Source organism: Pseudochaenichthys georgianus, chromosome 1 (assembly GCF_902827115.2).
Source record: "Pseudochaenichthys georgianus chromosome 1, fPseGeo1.2, whole genome shotgun sequence".
Classification (NCBI taxonomy): Eukaryota; Metazoa; Chordata; class Actinopteri; order Perciformes; family Channichthyidae; genus Pseudochaenichthys; species Pseudochaenichthys georgianus.
The window spans coordinates 649,046-667,647 of NC_047503.1; the positions used below are offsets into that span (position 1 = coordinate 649,046).

Consider the following 18,602-nt stretch of genomic DNA (forward strand, 5'->3'; position numbering starts at 1 on the left):
TCCAAATCTGAGGCCATGGTTCTCAGCAGGAAACCGATGGACTGTCCACTCCAAGTAGGGAATGAGTCCTTACCCCAAGTGAAGGAGTTCAAGTATCTCGGGGTCTTGTTCTCGAGTGAGGAAACAATGGATCTTCGCATCCTGAATCACCACATTGCCTGCAAAAAGTTCCATATGTTAACCATAAAACAATTACTGGAACTGGTGCAGCCGGGCGATTAGTTCACAACCATCGACCTGAAGGACGCTTACTTTCATGTCAAAAGTGCTGCAAACTTTTGACATGAAAGTAAGCGTCCTTCAGGTCGATGGTAAGTAGGCAGAAAGTATTTGCGTTTTGCCTTCCAGGGGATAGTCTACGAGTACAACAGACCTGGGTCTCATGGTGGTTGCACACCACGTGTGTCGCCTACAGAGGTGGTTTGCCAGCCTTTGTTTAGATCCCAAGAGGCACAAACTACGTCTGGTGACCATCCCCCCCTTCAGTGGAGGGCAACCCCCGATACTGGGTGCAAGGGAAACTTATGCAGCAATGGAGAGTCAGGACTCAGAGAGACACGGGACGAGCAGGAGTTCTGATGTCAAACACGGATCTTTAATACAAGTAACGGCCGGAGAAATTCACATCACAAGTCACAGCAGTCAGAGATTCTGACTGCCCTGGTGGGTTGCCATGTCAAAATCTGACCAGCCCCTCTCCCGATAGACCTTTTAACTACCATAAAGAGAGTTAATCCACATATTGGGGGATGGTGTGTAAACACCTGGAGACACTGAATCACTTATCTGACTCTTAGGCTCTGTGACCAAGAGTTGACCGGTCATAAAACTGGTAATGTTAACAATAGCTGAGACTTCCCATTCATTAAGACAGATAACAGACTTAGGGTTGGTCGTAAACGTCAACACACAGAAAAGGTTAGACTCCTAGGAGTAAGACACAATTAATCCCTAACACTCGGGGTCCCCAGAGCATTTGCTGAAGGGAAAGGACCTACCTAGAGACAGCTATAGGTGGTGGCTGGCCTCTGACAGAGACCCGGCACCTTAACCTTCTCGAGCTACAGGCAGTAGTACTAGTCCTACAGCACTTCAAACCTGTACTACAGGGAAAACATGTGCTGGTGAGGAGCGACAACCGCACCACAGTGGCGTACATCAACAGGCAGGACGGAGTCAGCTCCGCCGCCTTGTTGGGCCTCAGAGAATGTTTTTATCTCTAAAAGCCCCCCACATTCCGGGACTGGAGAACAGGGGGGCCGGCCTCGTGTCAAGAGATGGGCCCCTGCCAGACAAATGGTGGTTCTCCCTGGCTCGGCAGGACAATCCACCCTTGGGGTGGACACGTTTGCACACGAGCCATGGCCAAGATAGCTGCTCTACGCCTTTCCACCGCAGGTGCAATAGGGGCGTTACCCACTCTGGGCCAACCTCACTTGGCTTGGCTCCTGAGAGGGACAGGCTGAGAAGGGGTGGACTGTCTGACAATGTTATACAGACTATCCAGGCAGCAAGAGTGGGATCCACCACAGCCTGTTACAGGACAAAGTGGTTGGGATTCCAACGTTGGTGCGAGGAAGGGAGTCTAGAGCCTCTGTCCGGTACATTGGGCTCTATTCTATACTATACACATGTTATACAGACTGTCCAGGCAGCAAGGGCGGGATCCACCACAGCCTGTTACAGGACGAAGTGGTTGGGATTCCTACAGTTACTGGAACTGGTACAGCCGGGCGATTGGTTCACAAACCATCGACCTGAGGGATGTTTACTTTCATGTTGAAATAGCTAGAAAGCCAAAACACAGGAAGTGTTTGCGATTTGCCTTCCAGGGGATAGCCTACGGGTTAGGGTCTGCCCCCCCGGAAAGATTTTTTTTTAACATTTTAAAGTAAAATGCTTCAATCTAGTGCACTTTGAGCACACAATTACTAGAGACCTGATAGGAGGTTCAACTCTAAAACACCCATATGAAAAAGATCGGTTTACATTTTAATAACCAAATAAGTATGTGAACATAAACAATAACCCACAGCCAATAACAAATAAATGTAACATATTTATTTATTTTATCCTTATTATTAATATTGTAGTTATTAAATGAAAATCACTCATTAAACAAAAGTAGCTTCTCGTAAAACTTTAAGAAAAGAAAGTGCAAACGTGGACACAAATATAGCCAACGGAGCTCTTACAACTGAGGTTATTGCAAATAAATTAAGATAATGAACAACATTACACACACTATAAATCAAATGAAACAGGCAATCAGAACAACAAGTCTCTGCTATGTTATTGTGTCCTTTAATTAGTCCACATCCTTAAAGTCGGACACGTCTGGACTTCCTTGCTGCAAATTCATTTATTGTATCGTCAAATGATATTTGCCCCGAAACCTCGCGATTGATGCTTATTAAAGCTAATCCATTGAGGCGTTCTTGAGCCATTGACGACCTCAGGTATGTTTTAATGAGCTTCAATTTGGAGAAGCTCCTCTCCCCAGCAGCAACTGTCACTGGAATAGTGACAGCGATCCTGAGGGCCACCCACATATTTGGATACACTTCGTTCATTTTCTTCTTCTGTAGGAAAGTCAGAAGTTCCAGGGTGGTCATGTTGGCTTTTGGCAAAGCTGGGAAATTCTGCATCTCCAGTGCAAGTTCCCTCTTCTCCAGGTCTGACTGTCCACCCCAGCTCAGGGTGTTGCTGAGTGTTTCACACTGCTTGGTCAGATCTTCCTTTGGCAGGTCAGGGAAGTTGAGTAGCACCCCAAACGTTTCCTCTACTTCACCTAATGCCTTGAATCTCTCCTGCAGTGATGCAATGGAAACATCCACCACCATATTGAAAAAATAAACTTTGAGTTTCTTTAGTGCATCACTCACTTGCTCCTCCGGGGACTCATTGGAGAACTGTTTCTTGGTTGTTCTCAGCCTCTTCTGCTTGAGAACAGCTTCCACATTCATTTGGCCACAGCAACTGCGGGCTTTTTGAGGTATTTCTTCATACACGATATCGTGTTGTCTGTCCTCACGAGGACATGGTGTCCTCTGAGAGAAGGCAGGAAGCGTTTTAGGGTGGGGAACACCACTAAGAGCTCCGGGTAATTTACGTGCGCCCGCTGGAGGTCTCTGCTCTAGAGACCTCTCACCGGGCGACCTTCGTAAATACCCTATCAGCCTGTCTGACCTGCGTCCGTGGTGACCACCTTCCGTGAAAGGACAGCACCCGTAGGCACGTCCCACACTAGAAAAGTCGGGTGTAGTGCCACTACGCATTACATAATAACCAATACTCTCCGCACGTCGTGGCGCGCGGGGTTTAGTTTTATTATGAGCCCCATGTTGAGCGGGTGCTTTACGAGGACATTTGTCTGCGTAATCTGACTCTGCTCGGTGGGCATTATAGATAAAACCCTTCTTTCTAGGAGAGAGAGGGCCTCTCTCTCCAGAATATGGGTTGACTCTCTCCAGGCTTGTGAAAACAGATAAAGTATAACTGTTTTGAGAAGCCCATGCAGATGTCGTGAGTATCTCCTGCTGTATGCTCCTTAGAGCCAGCTGAGATGTCACGCTTACGGCTCCAGTCTGCACTGCGCATGCGTGTGACGGTGGTGCCTTTACAGCTCCAGCTGGCACTGCGCATGCGTGTGACGGTGGTGCCTTTACAGCTCCAGCCGGCACAGCGTATGCGTGTGACGGTGGTGCCCTTAAAGCCCCAGCCGGCACTGCGCGTGTGCGTGGCGGTGGTGCCTTCACAGACCCGTCAATTATCCGCCTTTTGAGAGATGCCGTAGCGAGCTCCCAAAAGGGGAAGAATTGGCGGGCTGTTTATTGGTTTTATTGATTTTCTTTTCATTTTCTTTGAGCTGCGCCCTCGGCCTGAAGCCTGGATGCGTCAGCGGCAAATGTTTTATGACAGAGGAATCAATCAGCATGTGACATGTGTTTGTGCGGACTTGAGGATGGTGTTTTGGCATCTCTCGAGGCGGCGGCGGGAACACATTCACGGAGGGGAGAAGGAGGGGCTGTCACGCCGCTCGCTTCTTCTTCCTCGACTGCTGGCCGAAATTCTGGGTTGGCTGCGCCTGAGCTGCAGCCGGAACCAGAGATTTTCTCGGCCAACTTGCCCTTGTCTCCAGCCTGGGCTGGGGACTCGGGGTGGGCTGCAACCTCTGCGTCTTCGGTGTTTTAAACCGAGCAGAGTTCGAGGCAGCTTGGGCAGAGGACTGCTGCTGCGAGAGCAGCGGCTGGACCCTTCGAGGGAGGCAGAGGTGGAGTGCCTCGTCCTCCCTCTTCTTCGTCTCACACCTCCTTTACATGGAGGCGAGAGCGGAGCCAAAAAGTCCCTCGGGAACGATGGGCATATCCAGCACATCCTCCTGTTCCCGGTCTGGGAGAGTGGTGAGGTTGAGCCATCTCGCTCTTTCCTACACCACCATGATCCCAATTGCCTTGCCCGTGGCCTGGACGGCGCAGCGTTGGACACAGAGACAAATGTCCGTGACCGCTGCCATCTCGTCCAGAGTGGCTGCCCCCGGGTTACCCGACAGGTCCTCCCAGAGCTCCGCTTGGTAGGCGGTTAGCAGCGAGGACACATTCAGGGCCCTGGCGGACAACACTGCCGTAGGACTTTTCAGTCATTGCTGACTGAAAACGGTCCGACTTTGCTGGCAGCGTGGGGTGAGCCGCTACCAGCGGTTCCATGGGCGGCATGCGGAGCAGGCCGAGCTTCTCCATTCCGTCCCAGTCTAGGGAGGAGGCACCCTGGATTGGGACCTTGTTGCTGAAGGGCCGGTCTCTCCACGAGACCGACACCTCATCCAACATCTCCGGGAAGACTGGAAGGAGTTATCTCTTTTTCCCCGCTGCTTGGGGAAGATGTTTTCCCTCGTAGCGGGACCTGGAGGTCTCCTTGGCCATTTCGGGCTACGGGACGTTGAGTCTGGCCGCAGTGCGTTTACACACGGCCTGCAGGTCCATGCTCAGACCGGACGAAGCTGGTGTGCTATCGCCCGGGAGAACAGCACTTGCCTCAGGCTTTCCAGCATGAGCCGGTGACATGAAGGTGTCCTCTTCTTGTTCATCCAATTCGGACAGGTGTCCTCCTCTTCGTCCTCCTCGTAGTCAGGCCCGAGGACATCCTCCGCGGGTGAGACCATGGTGAGGTCTAACCGGGAGCTCCAGTTTGGTGGAGCGCGGGAAACCGTTCCCGCGTGTCTTGCCGTCACCGGGTCCAGGCCTGCCAGGGTGCGGGATTCCGGTTCTATAGCCATAGCAGATAGAGAGCCCCAGACCGACACGGAGAGGGGCTCACTCTCTGTGGTGGATGCCCCCGTGTCCTGACTGCCGGTCGGCGGGTCCGTGGACATGGGGGGTCCTGTTCCGACAGGCTAGCTTGTCGAGCTAACCGTCGGCGGAGGCTCTTAACAGTGAAGCGGACGCAATGTCCGCATGAGCCGGGGTTGTCGATAACACCTCGGGCGTGTTCCAGCCCGAGGCAGGACGAACAGACCTGGTGTGTGTCTGTGCCCGATATCTTCAACCCGCAGCCGCAGAGTCAAGCCACCGAGTCCCTGACTCCTCTGGTGTGAGGGAGAGGGGCGTCCATCTTGGTCGCCTCGTGGCGTGGAGAGGGCCCGCTCTCGACAGGTGGGACGGGAGAAAAGATAAAACCACCTTGTCCTTAATCCGGAGAAAAGGACGGTGTGGGTCTTTTATTCCCGGAGAATACTGACTGGTGTGGCAGTATGCTCCTTTTTAATCCTTTTCCCCTCTGTGGGGAAGAGAAAAGAAAAACGTCCTCGCTACAGTGGTGTCGGTAGAGAGGGAGCGAGCTAGCAACAGGTGTGCTGCTAGCTTAAAAAAATCGGACCTACCTTACTTTCCGGGGAAGAGAAGGGCGAGGTCGATTTTAATACTAACTGGCGTTAGTACTACCGTCTACCTGCGAAGCAGAAGGAGTAGCCAGCGAGCGCCGTCGACCGAAATGGGTATTTGGGTTCAGTCTGTGGACAGTGAAGCTTGCCCGGCTAGTGTAGAGATGTGCTCTGAAGCGAGAAGAGGTGTTTGAATGACGCATGCGTCGTGGCGCAAGCTACTTATAGGGGGTGATTTCCCCTGACGCTGACGTCAAGATCACCAGCCAATCAGGATTGGCGTAATGAGATTGATGCTTCTGTTTGCTCCGCGATGAGGCGCATCCCATAGTGAGACATCGAATGGAGTGTTATGAATGAGAACTCCTGAAAGCTTGGTGGCCTGCCAGCTGTAGTCACCAACTATGAATGTGACTAATTTGGACAATGACACGTTGAGGTTTCTGAACCATTGACAGCGCTGTCGTTTATAAGGAGCCGAGGTGTGTGCGCCACAGTTACCTCTGCTGATTTTGCCGGACTCTTTTAATGAATTCAATATATGTTAAGCACTCTGATTTATCCTCAGAACTGTTACAGGATGTGTATTTTGTATAATAAGTAAGTAACTTTTTTAAATTATAATTTCCTTCTTTTTTTAATCTTTAATACTTGTTTATACATGCTTTAGGTAACATTAAGCTGTCTTTGGCTCCTTTCTGCTGTAGCAATGTAAATGTCCCCTCTGTGGGACTAATAAAGGTATTCTGATTCTGATGTGCTCCAGTCTTATGAGTGATCCAATCCAGTACAATCAATGAAGACCAATTGGGAATGTCTCCTACCCTTCTTCTGTGAAGTGTTTCCAGCCATCAATGACATTGAGAATGGAATCGGCCAAAGACACCCGAAGGGGCACTGAAGGGGCCCACACCTCCAAACACAAAGTGCCACGGAGTGCACCCAGTAGAAACTCCACCTCTGCACAGGTGTCACCCAACCCTGATTCGCTGCCATCCACAAAGAGGGTGGAGCAATCGCTGGAAACCTGTGATTCCAAGTGAGGCAAACAAAAAAACAAGAGGAGAAGAATCCAATTATACTGGCAATTAAAGGACATTATAATAGTAGATTAATAATTAAAATAAGTAAAACATTAGAGGAGATGGATGTGTTTTAAGAGCAATGAGACGTCACGTTAAACGACTTCCGTTTGTGATGACAGCGACAGCTGATGCATTTGGATCGACTGTCAGTTGCTGCAGAGAGTTTTGATGGAGTTTGGGTTTGCAGACATGTTCGCTGATCTACTTCACAGTTATCTCTGCCAGAGCAGCAGCAGTGTGTTCCTGTTCCACACACACCTGCACATTAATAACCCTGCTCTCTGTATTTATTCTGGGTCCTGCTGAGCGGACCTGTTCTACCCGCAGAATGCCTTTATATTATTCCTTTAGTTATTAACGTCTGCATTTATTGATATCCTGAATTGAATTCATAATCTAGGATATGACCGTGGTGCTTTTTGAACACTAACAAGGCTTATTTTTTTCAGGAAGAATTACGCAAAAAAATGGTCATCATCAATGAAAATGATGATAAATAAAAAATAAATATATAGATAAGAAAAGTTATATGTGGTCCGTTTTGTTGTTCAGATGTATTATTACTTATTTTCAACTATATGATACATTATTTGAAAAACAAACCATATAGACTGAGGAGTGATTCCCTTTAATGAGTTATCTTCACTCTATTAACTACTCTGATAAGAAGCATCAGATCAGTGGATGCGTTGCAGCGTCCAATCAGTGAGCGATACACAGTAGGCGGGCGTGGCGAGTGGCTGAGGACTTCCCTGAAGGATGGCCTCGTGGCTCCTCGCTCCTCAGGCACAAATCAGCACCTTGGAACGCTCCTTAAAATGGCGCAACAGAACAACTTCCGGTTCGGGCGAGGTTCGAGGAAATTACAAATAAGAGACTTGGCATTCAGTCTGTCTTCTTCTGCTGTTCCCTTTAGTGGTTGATAATAATAATAATAATAATAATAATAATAATAATAATAATAATAATAATAATAATAATAATAATAATAATAATAATACATGAGACTTGTATAGCGCTTTTCTAGACACTCAAAGACGCTTTGATAGAGAATAAAAAACAACAAAAAACTAAGAAAAATACAAAAAGAGATAAACAAAACAGAAAATAGGGGGGGGGGGTCAGTGGTTGAATGCAGTGTTTTTAGTCAACACTCCATGTCAGGATGTCTAACAGCCAATCATTTTGCTGCTGTCTAACGTGAAATCTGATCTTCTCTCTCCGGCTGTCATCTCACATTTCAAGTGTTAATGCTGCAGATCACCTGTTTCCAGGTCGTGCTGTTAGTCGAGCCTGTCTTCATCACTCATGGTATTTTCACTTGGTTGTTGGCCCTTTCATTCTGCTAGCCACGGCTTGGAACATTTGTGTTTAGCTTTTGGCACTTAATTTCTACTTAGGTGTTCTGACTTAATATTGTTGTCTTACTTTTCATACAACAATTTATATCTATTTGCCGCTTTCACTAAAATGTGAATTCAGGCCATATGAACTCAATCCTACCTGAATCTGTTCATGTTTCCTGTTTTAGATGTAAGATATATGACATGGTCTAGTCACCAAAGATCATTCACATTTCTAACATCTTGTTTCACTAGATATTCTTTAATCCAAAGATATGTCTCTATCTATATTGAAATACCTTACCAGATGTTGGTGGTAATATTTTAATATTCTAAATGCCAAATACTGCAGTGACAGTCAACTTTGAAAGTCCCTTCACATGGTCTACAGTTTAGATGTATTAAGTCAGAGGTCTACCTCTACTTCCAGATTGTGTGTTAAACTTGACAAATGTAGTGCTAGCTGATTCCTGGAGCCTATTATTTGGTTGTGATTGAAACATGTGAAGGAAACTAGTAAGTGGACAATGAAGAAAAATTAGTTTTGGCTAACATTTCACGGACAAACATTTTGTTATTAATCTGCCTTTGGGTATATAATGAACAAACATACATGTATTTAATGTAATATCAAACTAATCTTTTGAAAGACTGTTTGTGTTTGACTGTGCGCTTCACCTTGACAGTGTTCTCGTTGGTAGAGTGGCATGTGACTGCAGAGGTGACATCTGACACCTTCCCATCAAGGTGTATGGCCAGCACAATGACAGGAAGTGACACCGGCTGGTTGGTCAGTATGGCTGTGTTGATGATTGTGTTACTCTGAGGATCAGAAATAATTATGTTTAATCAGATTGGATTGGATGCATCTTTCAAGATTAGAAAAATGTAGAATGTGAACACTGGATTGGGATTAATAAATGAAAGAATGTATGAAGTACCTCTGTGATGGGAGCGATGCTAAAGATGTGTCGATCAGCAAATGAGAAGATGCTCACTGCTGCCCCATGTGGCGATAGGGAATGTATGCGTCTGGAGTACTCCACCCACCAGTGAGCAGACACCGTCATGGCAACACCGAAACTCTGTCTCAAGCCCTCAACTGACAGACACACCACCTGTTGGAATAAGGTTGGACTGCAGGGTGGCAGATCACAATGAATGGCCATGTGTAAACATCATGTGTGTTCAAGTATTGATCTGAAAGCATCATTTTGAAATGTACATATTTTCTAAAGCACTGTTTTAGCAATATATTTGAAAATCATTTGACGTCCGTACAGACAAACTGTTGGCCTATTGCAGTCAAATAATAAGCGTTTAATGAAATCAGAGCATTGAGCCTATTTTATTTCATTTCCCCTGGCAGATCAACTCAGTCTCAACACTGCTTAAAGGTACATGCATTGAGCAAAAAATTCAAGCACAATCTATTTGAGCATACTACGAAGCATGTTGGACAAAGGCAGGCTTTCTTTCATTCATTCTTTGTGTGAGGTGGCTCCATAAAACCCAATCAGTGATAATGGGTATCACGCCACTGTTTCTAATCTTTCCTTGTTAGGCCAGGTTTCATTCATCTGCTTTTTGTGTCAAAATCAAATGATTATCTGGGATAAATACTGAAAGAATAAGCTGTTCGAATCAGGACTGCTATGTATATGCTGTGTACATTTGAAAGTCTGAATATTACCTGAATATAATAGGTAAAACAATGACAGACTATAGCACAACAAGCTCCCCCACACTTCACAAATGCTTCCTGTAAAAAGATATTCTAAAGAAGAACAGAATCCCACTGAAGTTTCCCTACGGCTCCAGAGACAGGTGTGTTGCAATCTGCTCAACCTATGCCCAGGGAATCCAATAAAGGAATCATACCACATTTCATGTGCAAGTAAACATTATACTGATAAACAGAACTATTTTACTAATGTTTTTATATATACGATTGGCACAATAACGATTCATGTTGTTCACCAGCGATGATGTTGTGTGAGGAATGCAAAAGAGAGCCGGGAGCAAAGTTCAAACCCTGGTTCTTTCTCACAAGCTCATCAAAGCTGAACAGTCACTGAGTGAAGCGGATTGCATGCCAGATTGTGAGTTTCCTCAAGTTTACTGAAACTTAAGGTAAAACACATTTGCTGAGCTACAAATCAATGTAAACCCTCTCCTAAAGAAACCCACTCTCTACCCGTCCGACGAAACTGCTTTCCTCATTGCTGTCACTGAGGAACTGCACACTGCTAAAGCAGCCTCCCTCTCCTCTGTCATCATCCTGTTGGACCTGTCTGCTGCATTCGACACGGTGAACCATCAGATCCTCCTTCGCACTCTCCAAGAACTTGGAGTTTCAGGCTCTGCACTTTACCTCATCACCTCATACCTCAAAGACCGCACCTACAGGGTAACTTGGAGAGGGTCAGAGTCTGACCCTTGTCAATTAACTACAGGGGTCCCTCAGGGCTCTGTTCTCGGTCCCCTCCTCTTCTCCTTGTACACAAACTCGCTCGGATCAGTCATTAGCCCGCATGGGTTTTCATACCACTGCTACGCTGACGACACCCAATTAATTCTGTCCTTTCCCCGCTCAGAGACCCAGGTCGTCGCACGCATCTCTGTTTGTTTAGCTGACATCTCTCAGTGGATGTCCGCTCATCATCTCAAGCTCAACCTTGACAAGACTGAACTGCTTTTCCTTCCGGGAAAAGATTGTCCCACTCTTGACCTGACAATCAACATTGGCACCTCTGTTGTTTCCCCGACTCAGACTGCAAGGAATCTGGGCGTGACCCTAGATAACAATCTGTCCTTCACTGCAAACATCGCTGCTACAACCCGTTGCTGCAGATACACGCTTTACAACATCAGGAGGATGCGTCCCCAGCTGACCCAGAAAGCCACGCAGGTTCTGGTCCAGGCTCTCATCATCTCACGCCTAGACTACTGCAACTCCCTCCTGGCTGGTCTACCTGCATGTGCCATCCGACCTCTGCAGCTCATCCAGAATGCAGCGGCTCGTCTCGTCTTCAACCTTCCTAAATGTTCCCACACCACGCCGCTCCTCCGCTCCCTCCACTGGCTTCCGGTAACTGCTAGAATCCACTTCAAGACAATGGTGCTTGCGTACCATGCTAGGAATGGATCTGGCCCTTCCTACATCCAGGACATGGTTAAACCGTACACCCCAGCGCGTGCACTCTGCTCTGCATCAGCGAAACGATTCGCTGCACCCGCACTGCGAGGGGGACTCAAGTTCCCACCAGCAGAAACACGTGGGTTTGCTATCCTGGCTCCAAAATGGTGGAATGAGCTCCCATTGACATCAGGACAGCAGATAGCTTACACACTTTCCGGCGCAGACTGAAAACTCATCTCTTTCGACTCCACCTCGAGCGATAGAACTATTAACAAAGCACTTATATACTAATAAAGGACTGGCTTATCTAAAGCCAGTTGAGTAGCACTTGAAATGTTTTGGCTCTATGAAACCTGATGTACTGGCAGAGACTGGTCTGTTTTATCGGATGATAATTATTTAAAAATGAGTGTCATGAGCATACCGTTTTCTTCAAGTTTGTATCTTCTTGGTCAAATGCACTTATTGTAAGTCGCTTTGTATAAAAGCGTCAGCTAAAAAAAATACAATGTAATGATGTAACTTAGGGGAGGAAATGTGTCTTTGTTTAAAGCTGAGATTGTCTGTTGGAGTTTTTAAATGTGTTACAAATTATTTTGCTGGCTACTGTTTCCTTGAATCTTTTAGTATGCAAAAGCTGTCAATTCAATTGGAGGTTTTGTTCTGATTTATAACATGATTAGCTCAAGGAACTCAATCCATTAGCCTGTTAGTGTAATAGTTTATGGAAACACTAAACTGAGTGGAATCAAGTTGTTCACTTACTCGTGTGTGTGCTTGACTGTGCTGTGTTTGTGGCAGAAGATGGACACAATGTCATGTTTGGAGTCTCTGCTCCTCTCCAGGGTCACTGCCAACAAGTCAGAGGTCGGAGTTCTCTGGGCCACCATTGACACCAAGCCCTTCTTTATCTTTAGCCTGAACACACACACACATGATCTGTGTAAGACTAAAAGACAGCGTTGGCAAATAGGGAAATACATCATTTGAAGGATGTGTGTGAACTGATATCATTTTGTGTTTACCTTATGACAGCAAACTCAGAACTGAAATTGGTTCTCAGATTCACAGACACTCTGATTGGCTGTCCTATCAGGACCGGCCCCTTGTGATAGCGTATCATGACATGGGGATCCAAGCTTAGCTCCTCCTCTTCCTTCCCGTTCAAACAGGTTTCTTCTTCTTTGGTACTGGTCTGCTCTCTCTCTTCCTCTTCCTCCTTTAGTGTCACTGTTTTGATATGGAAGAGCTGCCTCTGGGACTCCGCTCTGTCCTCCACACATCTGGAGGACAGTCACATGGAACATAGAGATCAACATATGTTGGAAAAAAACAGCAATTGGACGGCAATATAAAAGCTAAGGATTCTCTTTACTTTTCGCACATTGATTCACATACCCTGGTACCTGACCTGGTGTCAGTCTGAGGTCAGCCACTGTGTCAGATGAGGAGTAGTAAAGATGTATGTGGGTTGTCATGGCAACCCGCTGGTATCTGAAGTGCCAGTGGACATCAAATCAAATCAAGTTTTATTTATATAGCACATTTATAAACGATTTTTGGTGGAGCCAAAGTGCTGTACATATAATAAAAATAGCCTACAGTAGAGACACTTTACAGCAAATACAACAGCACAGATTTGTTCAGCATATCAGTATGAGAAAAATGACACCCTCTATCCTTAGACCCTCACATTGTACAAGGGAAAACTTCCAGAGAAAAACCCACAGTTTAAGGGGGGGAAATGGGAGAAACCTCAGGGAGAGCAACATCACCCTTAGTGTCCCCATCATCACCTGGATGATATCTGATTGAAGGCATAAAGGAACCCGTCACTGATTAAAGGATCGTCTTGAATTCATCATCCTAAGAGCGCTCTACTTTTTCTCTGAAAAGCCGGGTGAACATTAAGCCTCATTTAAAACCATTAACGTAACGTAATTAGTTTGGACGTGGGCAACTGTTATTTCATATTTATTTTTGTGAAATGTTATACTATATTATATGTTGTTAAATCCAGGCATGCGAGTAACAATAACTATTACTTCTTTAACGTTCTCGAAAGGTGATGGTTTTTTCACAGGATACCGGGGACTCGAGACTGACGACATCCTGTTGACGCCAATCCTAAAAAGAGAAAACCATTTAAATTCTGCTCAATGTTTGTGCACAGTAAATTACTGTATACCATTTTAGAGTATAATATACCGTGTTTCCAACCAAAAATTACAGCAACTCTGGAGTTACTGTAGAAATAGCAGTAGTAACGTCCCAACTGTATAAAATCACAGTAACCATCAATGTACTGTAGATATTCATAGTAACCAACAATGTACTGCAGAAGATCACAGTAACCATCAATGTACTGTAGATAATCACAGTAACCAACAATGTACTGTAGAAGATCACAGTAACCAACAATGTACTATAGATATTCACAGTAACCAACAATGTACTGTAGATATTCACAGTAACCAACAATATATTGTAGATATTCACAGTAACCAACAATGTACTGTATATATTCACAGTAACCAACAATGTACTGTAGATATTCACAGTAACCAACAATGTACTGTAGATATTCACAGTAACCAACAATGTACTATAGATATTCACAGTAACCAACAATGTACTGTATATATTCACAGTAACCAACAATGTACTGTAGACATTCACAGTAACCAACAATGTACTGTAGATATTCACAGTAACCATCAATGTACTGTAGATATTCACAGTAACCAACAATATATTGTAGATATTCACAGTAACCAACAATGTACTGTAGATATTCACAGTAACCAACAATGTACTGTAGATATTCACAGTAACCATCAATGTACTGTAGATATTCACAGTAACCAACAATGTACTGTAGATATTCACAGTAACCAACAATGTACTGTAGATATTCACAGTAACCATCAATGTACTGTAGATATTCACAGTAACCATCAATGTACTGTAGATATTCACAGTAACCAACAATGTACTGTAGATATTCACAGTAACCAACAATGTACTGTAGATATTCACAGTAACCATCAATGTACTGTAGATATTCACAGTAACCATCAATGTACTGTAGATATTCACAGTAACCAACAATATATTGTAGATATTCACAGTAACCAACAATGTACTGTAGATATTCACAGTAACCAACAATGTACTGTAGATATTCACAGTAACCAACAATGTACTGTAGATATTCACAGTAACCATCAATGTACTGTAGATATTCACAGTAACCAACAATGTACTGTAGATATTCACAGTAACCAACAATGTACTGTAGATATTCACAGTAACCAACAATGTACTGTAGATATTCACAGTAACCATCAATGTACTGTAGATATTCACAGTAACCAACAATGTACTGTAGATAATCACAGTAACCAACAATGTACTGTAGATAATCACAGTAACCAACAATGTACTGTAGATATTCACAGTAACCAACAATGTACTGTAGATATTCACAGTAACCAACAATGTACTGTAGAAGATCACAGTAACCAAAAAAGAAAGAACCAACCGAAAAACCCCATTTCTAGCTAAAATATCTTAAATAAACCAACATATCTTTCTTAATATATATAATCTTGATGCAGCTTAATTACTAGTTTGGCTATACTAGATATTTTATATACTTAGTAGATATATATTTGCAGGGGCGCCGTAAGGGGGTGAAAAGTTATGACGATTCTAAGGGCCTGTGACTGACAGGGGCCCAAACAATTTTAGAACATTAAGAAAAAAATGTTTAAGTAACCAATGTGATATATTTTCATGGGGCCCAAAATCCCTGGCGGCGCCCCTGTATTGTACGACCCTATGTCTTTGCAAACCGGAAGAACTACAAATGTGGTGCTGATTTATACGAAGAATGTGTCTTGGCATTGCACCTTGAAAACGCAACACAGAGGAATAAAAATAGACAAAAGTAAGGTAATAATCATAATTTTTATTATTATTGTGGCGGCTCGAAAGTAGACGAGAATAGCTGATTGCAGCTGCGGGAGGTCTCAAAAAGCTTGCCTGAAGTCGGACACCTCGGAGTCGGCTTGACTCGGTTTGCAATGGCGGAATTTGCCTTGGCGTTCTTCGTTGCCGATGAACAATTATTATATCACTACAAATGAATGAATCAAGTGTCTGTTCATTTTAAAACAAATCAATACAAGGGGGGTTGAATCCTACATGTAAAAGACAGAACCACTACTTTGCAAAACTACTTCCGTCAGTGGTTTTGACCAGTTGCATTTATAAAGAATGCACACATGTGTTTAATCATTAATGTCAGATATGTACTAAGTAAATACATTTGTTCCTGCTCAAGATGAGATTCAACTTTATTGTTATTGCACAGAGTACAGGTACCGAGACAACGAAATGCAGTTTAGCTTCTAACCAGGAGTGCAAAAAGCAGTAAAGTGAAAAGTAATGTACACAATCTACAGAATACAATTTAGAATGAATTGAATGATGAATAAACAGTGAGGGGTATGAACAACAGGACACAGGAGTGGTTTAAATAAACTGGTTTTTTTATTTACCCAAAAGTCCACAGAAAACATCATAAATCAATCATTTCTAATAACTAGGCCTATAAAAGAGGTCAACAGAAAGTACCTCAAAGAAACATTAACACTTAGGCGTTAACTCAACCAACTGACCTGCTCCAATGAAAAACCAAGGAACCTATATAGTGGCTTGGCCAAACCAAGTTGAAACCAAGGGATAATTAATAGTAACAGAAAACACAAAGGACACTGACAAAACCAACCTGATCTCACCAGAATGCGTGACTCCACCACGACTTCTTAACACCACAATGCGTGGTGGAGTCACGAACTTTGTTACATTTACGTGTCTGCACCACGCAAACAACCCCAATGTAAAGTGAATGAGGCTCCTTTGTCGTGGTGCACACACGCATTTCTACAACGTCCCGCAGTGAGCTTTTATTCTATAAAACGTTTTTTAAATCTACTTTATAGCTTGTAGTAACTCACGGGAGGCTTCTTTTATTTTATTTGTATTCATAATTATTTTTATTTTTCGTCAGAATGTAAAAATTACATTAGTTACGAATTTGTGTTCTCAAAAAGCAGTGCATTGTTCGTAATGCAACTGTGATTTTTATTAAATTAGTTAGTTTTTAAGGAAGGCCAGAGCTTCAGCTGTGTCAAATAGATTGTTCCCTTTAGTTAACGTTATTTAAAAGATAATGATCATGTCCCCTGTATTGTATTACGAGCGTCCATTCCCATTGGATAACGGAGAATTTTACACCCGGAAGTAAGTTTTCTCCTTACTGTCGATTGATTTTACAGTGATATCTGCACTACTCATCGACTAAAAAACACCAGATTATCCTTGTTATTTACACAACATTGATAGGTTTGAATTGTGTGCAATGCTTTTGTATTTTCCCCCTTCGATTCGCAGAAACTAATATTTTTTCTGAGTTTTTGGATGGCAGAAGACACTACACTACCCAGAATCCTCAGCTATCGTTTGGGACTACACCATGTGCTTTGCTTGACAAACCCCGTGATCAGTCCTCAAGCTCTTTGATTGGTTGACCTCCAACTGCATTCCATATGAAAAAAAAAGGTTTCGTAAAAGATAAAATCATACTTTATTCAGCAGTGCTTGCTTTACTCTTTGAAAGTCATCACATGAATGCATTGTAATAAATGGTTTGGCTGCATTAAATAATACACATCTGTCGTAGTTCTTTATTTATCTCCAGAGATCGGGCATCAGAATAGACCGGAAACTATTCTTTTACAGTTCTGTTTTAATTTCACAATAAAGTTAGTAGTAATATTTTGTTTTGATATTATTGTTTTTTATTAACTACTAGACCGCTGTGTTGCTGTGGGTTTTTCCATCGCTTTTGTGTTACAAATATCAAAACAACAAAATAATATTCGTCATAAACTAAACCAGAAACAGCAGTATATTTTATTTTGTTAACACTGTAAACTTGACAGCTTTTTAACCCAAACCACCTACTGGTTAAAGCACGTTTAGAGTAATTGCAATGCAGGAAGATTGTGTTGCTTTTTAATGACTGTTTAAAATGCCTTTTTCTTAATGTCTTTCATTTTTGTAAAGCACTTTTGAATATGTTATATTCTATGAAAACATTTAAATATTAAGAGTACATACAAAATAGTGGGAAAGTAGAAGGTCAATGATATAAATATAGAATAGAAAATATCAAGAAGATACTCAATATCTAGAATAAAACAGTGTAGTGCCTGATAGGAGGATGTGCTAACTAATAAGGCTTTATTTAAACATTAAAGAATACTTTAGGTTAAGGTCTTCTTTTAAATAGGAAAAAAGCTTTGGGGGTATATATCTACAGATAAATATTAAGCCTGACAAAGTCTAAATTGCATGGTTTGTTTTGGAACTTGACAATCAACTTTCCTGCAATATTAACTATGTTGAAGCACTTATTTTAACTGATATTATCCACATTAATTATACTGTTATGTATGTAGATAGTATAAGAAATGTGCAGAATACGACAGTGTAATGGTGGAGGTACACACATATTGATAGATGTCATGTAATGCACTGTTGAGGAACCTGTGACCCAAGTTTTTCATTCATTGCATAACTACACTGTTGTGTATATGATATGTCAATAAACCTTAGAAAATCTTGAAATCTTGAAAAGGATGTGCAAAATAGCAATTATATACAGTCTTTAATGAACTATTAGAGAATAACGAGTAATGAATATGCTTTAAACGGATCTGCAGATAAATATGTAGTCTTCTCAAGCACCAACTATCAAATATCTCGCCTGATTGTTGGCACTTGACAATCACCTTCACTGAATTTCACTCAGGTGTAACTAAAGTCTGATTTAAGGGTTGTTTATATTTCATATCATTAATCCAAATCTGTAAAGTAACTACAATAAATGTAGTGGAGTAAAAATACCAGGTCAACCTTAAAGAAAGCCCTCAGGATTATAAAGGACCCCATCACCCCAGCCACAAACTGTTCTGTCTGCTGCCGTCTGGCAGGCGGTACCACAGCATCCGGACTAAAACCACCAGACACAGAGACAGCTTCATCCCACAGGCTATACGATTATTAAACACCTGAACTTAGAA

At 43.2% G+C, this 18,602-nt stretch overlaps 1 protein-coding gene across 1 annotated transcript in view; it reads right to left on the reverse strand.

Annotated features, from left to right (window-relative positions):
* tmem132a (transmembrane protein 132A) overlaps positions 1 to 18,602 on the reverse strand; it is an 87,693-nt gene that overhangs the window by 46,010 nt on the left and 23,081 nt on the right. The window contains exons 5-10 of the mRNA XM_034094650.1: positions 12,847 to 12,910; positions 12,474 to 12,731; positions 12,214 to 12,366; positions 9,248 to 9,443; positions 8,985 to 9,128; positions 6,703 to 6,905 (exon numbers count right to left, since the gene is read on the reverse strand). Coding sequence (XP_033950541.1) covers positions 6,703 to 6,905; positions 8,985 to 9,128; positions 9,248 to 9,443; positions 12,214 to 12,366; positions 12,474 to 12,731; positions 12,847 to 12,910 — 1,018 coding nt within the window. The remainder of the gene's footprint in view (positions 1 to 6,702; positions 6,906 to 8,984; positions 9,129 to 9,247; positions 9,444 to 12,213; positions 12,367 to 12,473; positions 12,732 to 12,846; positions 12,911 to 18,602) is intronic.